The 10,314-nt window shown below is 34.0% G+C and overlaps 1 protein-coding gene across 1 annotated transcript; it reads right to left on the bottom strand.

Moving 5' to 3' along the window:
* On the bottom strand, positions 1-1,126 carry LOC133873980 (uncharacterized). The gene has a single exon (XM_062311793.1). The coding sequence runs from the start codon at positions 812-814 to the stop codon at positions 158-160; it is 657 nt and encodes a 218-aa protein (XP_062167777.1). The 5' UTR covers positions 815-1,126; the 3' UTR covers positions 1-157.
* Positions 1,127-10,314: the final 9,188 nt, after the last annotated feature.

Here is a 10,314-nt window from a genome sequence, read left to right as displayed (position 1 = left end):
ACAAGAAAAACTCGGGCATATAGCAATTGACTGAGATTTAAGAAAGGTATACAGAGCATGGAACGAAAACCAAATGCACAAATACATACAGAGAGAAAATTAAACAAAACAGAGAAAAGAATAGATCTGAATGAACAAGGAAAAACTACAACCTTATCTAGCCAAATCTCCTTTTGGAATTGTTGATGCTGGTGGAGACTTGTGGGATAGAGAAATCTGTGTGCATGTCCATGAAAAACTTGTCGACAATGTCGACATAAAGTGGGCTTGTAAGGCGAGAATAGTAGTGCAGAGCCTCTTCTACGTCCAACACTTGTTCCAAATCATCTGTGTCCATCATCTCCAAATCCTTCATCTTTTCTGATAACACATGGCCCCCTAGGCCTCCATCTCCATTCGTGTTCTTTGAGCTGCACAGCCTGCACGACTCTTCTTTTCCTATTTGGGGACTTTCTCTGTTCTTCTTTTCTTCTACCACCCCTTCTTGTTTGCCATTCGCAGGACTTTGCTTTGCAGACTTTACGAAGCTTCCACTACATGCAACTTCTTCCTTCCTCTGCTCTTCTGAGGCCATTAGACTGCTATTGTAACTCTCTTTCGCCTTATTTAGACTGGCCTCCCATTCATCACAAAACTTGATGTAGAATTGATCTCTTTGATAATCTTTCCGGCTGCCACGACCGCCGCAAGAGAAGGGATTGAAGGAAGGGAGTTTGGAAAGCTTTTGGTGCTTCCCATAGAAGAAAGACCTGAGGTTTTGAAGGGTTTTGTAAAAGCATAAGTTGGCTTTTTGAATGGTTTCTCTAAGCAGCATTTTGAGGCTCTAGTGTGTAATTGCAGAGGCTTAGTTTTTGGTCAGTGTCTACAAGAACAGACACCACCTCCCCAATCTGTTTGGTTGCTTCTTATCTTCTCTTGATTTTACTTCCAACGTACAAATATAGAAGATAAAACAGTTCAAGTTTCTTAAAGTAACCTAATTAAAGACAAAAGCAATGGAGTTTGGACGGAACATTTTCTCCTGTTCTGCCTTCTAATACATCTGCTTTTGTGCATGCCCTCATGTATTGTCTTCGCTCCCTCTCTCAGGCTGAAACCTGACAACCGTTTGATTACATGATCACAAATCACACGGCCAGAGTATTACAAGCCTTCAAGCACATGGTGCTTGAATGATCGAGTAGGGAGAGGAACATTCCATACAGTTAGAAGATATTTAAAATTAGATTACGAGAATGAGGGCTTTGGAATCCGATGATTATGAATGTATTGTTTTTGACTACTTGTTGTATAAAGTGTTGTGGCATTCATTAAGATGCAAAGCTAAAGGTAGTGGGGTTGCTAAAAAGCTTATTGCAGCAATCCTTGTGTTCATGTCGTTATACATTTTAAGACCATGGGACCATGCATGAACCAAAGGGTCTCATGATACCCCTTCCCCCATTTGAATAGACCCTAAAAAAAAAGGGTCCCATTATGCCAATAAAAGTGCTTGTCTATTTTTTATTATTAGGGTAAATATAAAATAAATCTTTGAGTCAGCGTATATTTTGAAAATCCCTTCATTTTTTTTTTTCTACATTGGGTCCTTGTTTTTCACAAATTTGAAATCAATCCCTCCAAGTTTTCCGTCCATTTTCGCAACTTTCGTTAGTGTCACGTTAGCAATCTCGCCATATCATCTTAAAATATTATTTTTTTAATAATTTAGTTTAAGGAAAAAATGCATATTTGGTCCTTGTGATTGGCCTAAATTACAAATTACTTCATGTGATATCAACATGAATTCAGAGATCCTTATGATTGGCTTAATTTACAAATCGATCATTGGAATCAAATTTCGTTAAAAATTTTGACAAATTCTAGTTAAACACCACGTAAGCACCTCGTCAGCCAATAAGATGGTAACACATGTCCATCTTAATAAAAAAAAATTAAAAAATAAATAAATAAAACTTATTTTTTTAAAAAAAATTAAATTAATTTTTTTTTTTTTTAAAAAAAAAAAAACAAAGTGGTGGCTGCCGATTTTTTTTTTTAGAGGGGAGGGGCAGCCACCCCCATTGGCCGAGAGTGGCTAGGGCACCCATTTGCTTTATTTTTGTTTTAAAAATAATAATAATAATAAGTTTATTTATTTATTTTTTTAATATATTTATATTTTCTTATTAAGATGGACACATCACCATCTTATTGTTGCTTACGTGGCATTTAACGGAATTTGTCAAATTTTTTAATGAAATTTGATTTCAGAGATCGATTTGTAAATTAAGTTAACTACAAAGATCTCTGAATTCATATTTATATCACATGGAGTAATTTATAATTTAGGTCAACCACAAGGATTAGAGCATCAATATTGAACTCTCCAACTTATAAGTTTCAACAAATTTTAAAGAAAAACCCAGAAATCCATCATGCAGCAAACTCTCCGATGTTTCTCTAAAATAAGTTATGACAAAAAATCTCTCCAAATTTGACCCCAAAATTTCTTAGGCCATTTTTTTTATTTTTTTTTTTATCATTTTCTTTTATTCTCCCGCTTCTTCCCTCTATTCCTTGGCGCCCACTTTCCCTTTCCTTTTCTTTTTCCTTTTCCTTTTTTGTGACCCGCTGGTGATGACAGTGGAGGCCTTGGAGTGGAACAACGAGTTTTATTTCTTCTATTCTCGAACCTTCGCTTCCTGTAGACCTCTCTGTCTCTGTCTGTCTGTCTCTCTCTCTCTCTCTCCACCATTTTCTTTGTTATTGAGCTTCTTCCAGATTGGATTTTCTCAATCCTTCTTACTTGCAATGAAAAGTTTTACAGAAAGTGCTTGAAATTAGGGTTTGTTGGTTTGTGGTGGTGCTGGTTGAAGATGGTGATTCCGTGGGGTGGACTCAATTGTTGTTTGAGTGCAACTGCTCTTTATGTTCTCAGAAGGAGTAGTGGAAGGTCTGTGTTATTTCTTCTTTGTTAATTCATGGGTCTGACCGGGAAAGATGGGTTTGATCGGAAATGGGCTGACTGAGAGAATGAAGCTTTTTTATTTTGATCGGAAATGGGTGCGATATGAAAGATGTTTTTATGTTGATTCTATGTTTAATTTTGGTTTCTGTTTGTTGATTCTTGTTTTTCTGTTTGGTTTCTGAGAAAGATGGGCTTGTTCGTGAGGGAGTGGATTGGGAATGAGATTAAGAGTGAGGGGTTATTAATATGGTTGGTCTCAAAATCAATAAAAAATAATAATTAGTTAAAATTGAGAAATTTTTAGAGAGTTTGAACTTTAATGTAGGAATCTTTTTAAAAGTGATAAATAAAATCAAAAAAGTAATTTTTTAAGCTAAAATTTAGAGAAAATTTGAAGAGCTTGATAGTGATGCTCTTAATGGTGCATTTTTTCCTTTATTTAAAAATAATTTTTTTTAAGAAAGAAAAAAGAATGGATTTGGTGGGTTTGGGGTTGGCCGCCGGGAGTGATAGCATCCATAACAATGCGATCTTCCCTATGAGGTTGGGTAATTGGTCGCATCTTACCAGGCTTGTGCGGCTTCGGAATCCATGATCGAAACAAAGGTAAGAACTGAAAGGAGGAGTGTTCGGCAATCTCCATTTTGTTCGGGACAATCGAAAGAGATCATTGAGAAATTTTTACAAACAACTTGTATGCCGTGTCTCCTACCAGATTGGAGAATTTATTTTCAATTCAAACAATTTCCTTTTTACAACATTGTCAATCAAAATTGTATTTCAACAACAAAAACCCATATGAAACATCCGAGTGATGATCCACCGGAGAAGACGTCAGAGGTGCCTCTGGCTATGGCGATTGCAGCTGGTACAGGCTGGTGTGATGGGGTGTCTTCGTCCAGCACATTGGGGTTTGCAAAACCCGAATCGTCTGAAGAGCTACGGGTTTGTGAGAATTGCAGAAAAGAATTCCTGTCGTGGAAATCTTTTCTTGAACATGGGAAATGTAGCTCCGAAGAAGCCAAGTCGTTAATCTCGTTGCCTAGTTCAAACGGTGACGATGGAAGAAGAGGGTCCGGGTAGTCCAAAAGAAAGAGATCGTTGAGAGGTTAAAAATTGTAGAATTTAACCTCTTCTTGTACAACTGCAACTTTTCTAGGTGAACTAAGTTTCCAAGCTCAGTGGGAATGTTTCCATTGAACTGATTGCTGTTTAGTTCAAGATCTACAAGCTTGTTACAGCGACCTAGTTCAGAGGGTATTCTCCCAACTAGCGAATTCTCATACAAAGAGAGTCAGCTCAGAGAGCTGAGAGCAAAGTCCCAGCTGAGTTGGAATGCTGACGGTGAACGAGTTCAAAGTTAAATCAAGAGCCTGGAGGCTTGAAAGGTTTCCAAGAAATGGTGTAATTACACCTTTGAGCTGCTTATCAACCAGAGATGAGGAAATGACATTTGATAAAGGGTCACAAGCAATACCAGACCATGCAGTTCTGAAAACAAATGCAAACCTTGTTCATTGAACTCATCAGGCAAAAAACCCAACTGATGCAGTTCTGAAAACAAATTCAAACCTTGTTCATTAAACTCGAATTGGGTCAGCCCCGTGACATTTCATCAAACACCTTCTGGGCATTCTCCAAATCACCACTTTGCACACACCCATTGATCAAATTGTTACAAGACATTATATTTCTTTTAGACATATTATCGAACAGTTTCACAGCCGTTCGTAATTCTCCGATTTTGGAGTACATGTTAAGGAGGTGATTGGAAACAAACTTAGCTGAGGAACACCCAGATGTGATTATCATAGAATGGAGCTGTCTTCCTACTGATACAGCCTTTTGGGGTATGCATGCTTTGACGAGATTAGAGAAGAGAGGTGGGTCTGCACGGCCACCCCCGGCCCTAGGGGTTGGTCGTGAGCCACCCCAAACCCTTTCTTTTCTTTTTTAAAATTTTTTCTTTTTAAATAAAATGATTAAAAAAAAAATATTTTAAGATAATGTAGCAAAATTGCTGACATGGCACTAATGGAGTTTGCGAAAATGGACGGAAAACTCACGGAGAGACTGGTTTCAAATTCACAAAAAATTAAAGGATCCAATGTTGAAAAAAAAAAAAAAAAAGTTGGGGTTTTTTCAAAATATGCCTGCGGATTCATAGATTTATTTTATATTTATCCTTATTATTATTAGTTGTGTGAGAAAAGAGATAAATTGAACCCTCTATGCATGGAAATTTTGATTGTATTTTTGTATAGAGTTTGGTTTTGATTTTTCGGCGTTTCTGGTGTAATTGGAATTAAGAAAAGAGATGACATGCAGAATGAAATAATAAAAGAAGAATGACGAAGAAACTGGAGATAAATGGAATAGTACGTCTAACCTCCTTACAAACTAGCTAGGCTTGATCACAAAGTTCTGAATGAATTCAATTTGCTCTTTATAACTATTGAATAGTAATCAGCAATTTGCTCCTCCCCCTTCTCCTTTTTTTTTTTTTTTAATTTTTTATTTAATGGCAATTTGCTTCATTTATTGTATCGGAATGAACAATAAACTATTGCCCTTAAACTATTGCCCAGGAAAAAAAAAAAAAAAAAAAAAAAAAAAAAAAAAAAAAGGTTGCTCTTAAAATTATTGAATTGTCATAAACTCTTAGAACTTTCTTGGTCTTGATCTCACCAAAAAACAACTCAATTAATGAATAGGACCTTTTTTTTTTTTTTTTGTTAATTTTTTTTTTCTAATATAGCGAAATCAATAGTTGGGTTGGGAGTTAATTGTTTCTTAATTTCATTGAGAATAAAATTCTCAAGGTAGTATAGGTTGTACGCTTTCTCATTCATAAAAGAATAAATAATTAATAAAAAATGGTTTTTTTTTTTTTTTTTTTTTTTTTTTTAGTAAGAGCAAGACCTAGAAGGGCCCTTTTCACTGTCAAGCCAAATAGAACTATAACGGAAATGACATGATATTACTTCTCGAGTCATATTGAGAGACAACTCATTTTGTCACATGGTGAGTACAAAACTTTATATTTTTAAACTTTTTAGAAAGAGGAGGCAGTGATGCTCAATGTAGAAAAATGGAGAAATGTTACACTTTCTAAACTTTCTATTTTTTTTTTTTCTAAAATTTGATCTCTAAATGATGTGTCATGATCCCATATAAAAAATGTGTCATCATCTCATGAGAATTGTGATACATTGTTTCGAGACCAAATATTTTTTTTAAAAAAAAAAAAAAAAAAAAATTGAAAAACTCTAGCATTTCTCCAACGTAGATTGTTTGCTTGAGTTTGTAAGTAGATAGAGTATTGTACTGCTTTTATACATCCTATAGATCGAGGAGGAATCATGCGATTATCCAAACCAGGAATCATGCGATTATCCAAACCAATGACAGGTTGACTTCCAATATGATGTATTCATGTATATTCATATAATGAATACAATAGCATAATGAAAAAGAAAATGATGAATTTATGTTTATTTACATAAAAGAAAAAAAATGCCCAAATAAAAGACTTCCATACATTTTGATTATGCCAAGGGCTTCCAACTAACTCTGCGTCCAAAATAAGGAAGTAGGAAGTTGTTATCTATAGGGAAATATTTTTTTGCACACATTTTGTACACAAAGTCTTACGTGACAACTTGTTTTAATTTTTTTTTTAAAAAAAAAAATTATTTTACCAAAAGGAGCGGGAGATTTCCCCACCCCAGACCGTCACTCTCTCTCTCTCTCTCTCTCTCTCATGTTGGCTCTTCTTCCATGGACAATGGTCGACGACAAAAGCAAAATCAGACGACGGAACCAACATTTGATCCTTGATTATGTTATAACCATTTCGATCGCTATAATTTGTAGTAAGAGATGTAAACAAATAAATATTTCTTCTCGGTAAGAGAGTCTTTTATTTGGATGGGCTTTAAATATTTCATTGCGATGAAAAAGAAAAGGAATTTATATATATATATATATATATAAAACTTAACTTATAACATTTGATCTTTCATCACTTTTGTAAAAATGTATTAATACTCTACAAAGTGTCAGTTTACGGTATCCATTTTTCAATTTTTATTTTTATTTTTTTAAAGAAAAAAAAAATTAACCTTCAGTTAGAAATTTTCATTAAATCTTGTCAAAATTTTCAAAATACTCATCCATTTTTTTTAAAAAAAAAAAAAAAAAAAAAAAACCCGCTAGGATTTAACTAGTGTTGCTTAGAAGTTAACAAAATTTGTAAAAATACCTATTCCTGAATCTTTGAAAAAATTTCTAATCTTTATTTTTATTTTAAAAAAATAAACATATGGGTATTTTAGAAATTTTGATAGAATTTAATGAAAATTTTAACGGTGGGTTAAAATTGGAAAAAAAAAATGAAAAAGAAGAAGATAGATACCTTAAATTTATACTTTTTAAAATTTTGGTATTTTTTGTAAAAGTGATAAAAGATTAAGGGTTATAAGTAAAATTTTTCTAAAATAACAAAGACTTCCATACATTTTAGTTACTGATAAAAGGCCAAGGGCTTCCAACTAACTCTGCGTGCAAGATATACACAAAAACCCATATTGGGAGAACAATATGTAGTTGGCTGTCTTTTATTCTTTTTTAAATCTAGTGAGTATAAAAGGTACGCTAAATTGTCAAAAGTAAACTGCTTTGCTACTTAGCCTGCCTCTGTTAGAAAGAAATTAAGGAAAAGACTGGCACAAAGCCAAACCTAAATGGGGCAATTCTTCACAAAAAAATCAGACGCCATTTTACCAGTTTTGAAGAATTCGATGCAACCTTCTTCAGTTGTTTGACCGCATCAGATATCAAAATCAAAAGTTTTACAAACAAGTGTGAAGATTTTGCGAAATTCGATTGCAGCCTTGAACATCTAATCATATCTATAAATTTTTAAAAGTTTCAATTTAGTGTATCTATTTTTCAATTTCAATTTTTATTAAATTCTAATAGAGTTGTGTCAAAATTTTTAAAATGCCCATCCCTTTTTTTTCGGTAAAGAAAAAAAAAATTTACGAGAATTTAAACGTTAGTCAGAATTTATTTTTAAATTTACTTCTAAGTAATAAAATTGTTTATATAAACTTTATTTTATAATCTTAATTAATACATGTGAACCAAAATTCTGACTCACCACCAATTTTGACACCTATTAAAACTATACTCAACCCAACATTCATGCTTTAACCCTCGCGACCATTACAACCAATATTGCTGCCAATGTAGTTGCGCCAGCAAATGCCCTCCTCAATCTCAGCCCCTCAAAGTTCACCTTCAGAAGAGGAGATCTTCTTAATTAAGCATTGCAAAATGTTGGAATTTTATCTTCAATTCCGGACGGTTTTGGTTTCATCTACAACGTACAATGCTTGGTTTTTCAGCTTCTTCTCTGCAGGTTTGCTCTATTTGCTTCTATCCTGTTTGACAGGAAAACAAGTCTTCTCTGCAAAATGGAATGAAGCCTCTTGCAGCTGAAAAGATTTGGCTGCAGGGAGATCGAATCTTTTACAATTCTAAGGAATAAGGGTTTAATCAAATCAGTACTGTCCAGCAGTTATAGGGCTTTTGGTCAATGATTAGGTTCTTAATAATTGAAATCAAATTAGGTACCACGTGAAAGAAGTTCGAGTTATGGAAAAGCCAACTTATAAGCAGGATTAAAATGTCATAGAATTATGTATGAGCCTTGTATTAAGACGATATTATGTCGCCAGTGAACTTCAATTTCTACTTAAAGTGCACTCCCTCAGACCTTAGTGCAATAGATGCACCTATATTTAAATAAGTAATGTAACTTATATATCATATTTTTATTTTACAATTACGATGTGACAGTCCTAATTAATCAACCTTTGGTTTTTTTTTCTTTTTTCTTTTCAAGAATGACTAATCTAAAATTGGTTGAGACTGTCATGTCAGTATTGTGGGATAGTTGTAATGTGATATGTAAAAATAAAAAAATAAAATAAAATAAAAGGTAAATGTAAAGAATAAACAGTTAGTTTTGCTTATGTTTTACTAAAGAACCTCCCATTATCCCATAATCTTCCATAGAATTTGATTTCAGATGTATTAATTACATCAAACTTTTCTGTTGGCTTATCACAAAGCAAATAAGACAGTTTTAAACTTTTAGCCAGCTAAGGTTGATGTGTTTCGACGTTTTGATAGTCTCCGATTTTACCATATTAACAAACCAAATTTAGAGTGCATTTAGGCCCGCAACTTTGTAGGCTAAACGCCTAAACATATATTTTTAAATAAAATTGCAAAAAAAAAAAAAAAAATCCATTTGAGAGTACGGTTTACTCTAAACATCAGCTTTCAGCTCACTTGGGAATTTTGATTTATTTTTGTATAAAATTTTAAAAAGTTCAGATTCTCTTTTCTTTCTTTCTCCCCCTCCCCGGGAAATTTTGTTTTTTTTGTCATTTTCAATTCCAACACGTATAGAATTCACAACAAAAAAAAAAAAAAAAAAAAAAAAAAGAAGAAGAAGAAGAGGCTACGTAAGACCAGTGGATGGCAGTGAGATTGAGGTGTATAAAAGGTAACATTTCTCTATTTTAAATGAAAGAACGAATATTGATGGAATTATGATCAGCTAAATCGGGCGTGATAGGTGGGAAGGACGACTTTGGACGGTGGCAAGTGACAGGTCGAGCCCACACGGTCATGAAGTGGGCCGGCGGCGCACGTGAAGGGGATGATGATTGTCACTTTGATGGGGACTGCACGTGCATTTTGCAAGCCGACACTTCAGACTTCTCTCACGGGCCATTACTTTCTCTCTCACGGGCCACAGCCTTATAAAAGTTTCATTTAATACTGAATTGAACAAAAAAAGTTTCTGATTTTTTTTTTTTTTTTTTGGATAAATGTGATTGGCTAAGTGCTAATAGGCTGAGATAGGATTTTCATTCAAGGAAGTTTTATGAACAACTTTATAAAAGAAAAAACATTTTATTTATCAATTTTTTTTTAAAAAAAAAAAAAAGCTTAAAAATATGGTAAAATATTACTCCGCAACGACCGCAACCTTCAGTTTCTTGCTACCTTCCACTTACGTACCGAGGTCTCAGTCTTCGTCAACCTCCAGAGCATCCTAAATTTCTAATAACACAACAGAAACAAGATACAATCGTCTTCTCATCCAGATCGATAACCAAAAATCCCTTTGAATCTCACCCTTCAACACATCCGTACCTCCCTTTATTTTTCTTTGCAATTTGTGACATCTACTTAAATCAACCCTTACTACGTCAGACCACAACCATCTTCCTTGATTTACGGCTGGATCTTCGGTGTCCTCTAACATCCACCAATTCAACAAC

The sequence above is a fragment of the Alnus glutinosa genome, chromosome 7 (assembly GCF_958979055.1).
Source record: "Alnus glutinosa chromosome 7, dhAlnGlut1.1, whole genome shotgun sequence".
NCBI classification, from domain to species: Eukaryota; Viridiplantae; Streptophyta; class Magnoliopsida; order Fagales; family Betulaceae; genus Alnus; species Alnus glutinosa.
The sequence above is the reverse complement of the archived record's forward strand: the minus strand, read 5'-3'. Positions and strand labels throughout refer to the sequence as shown.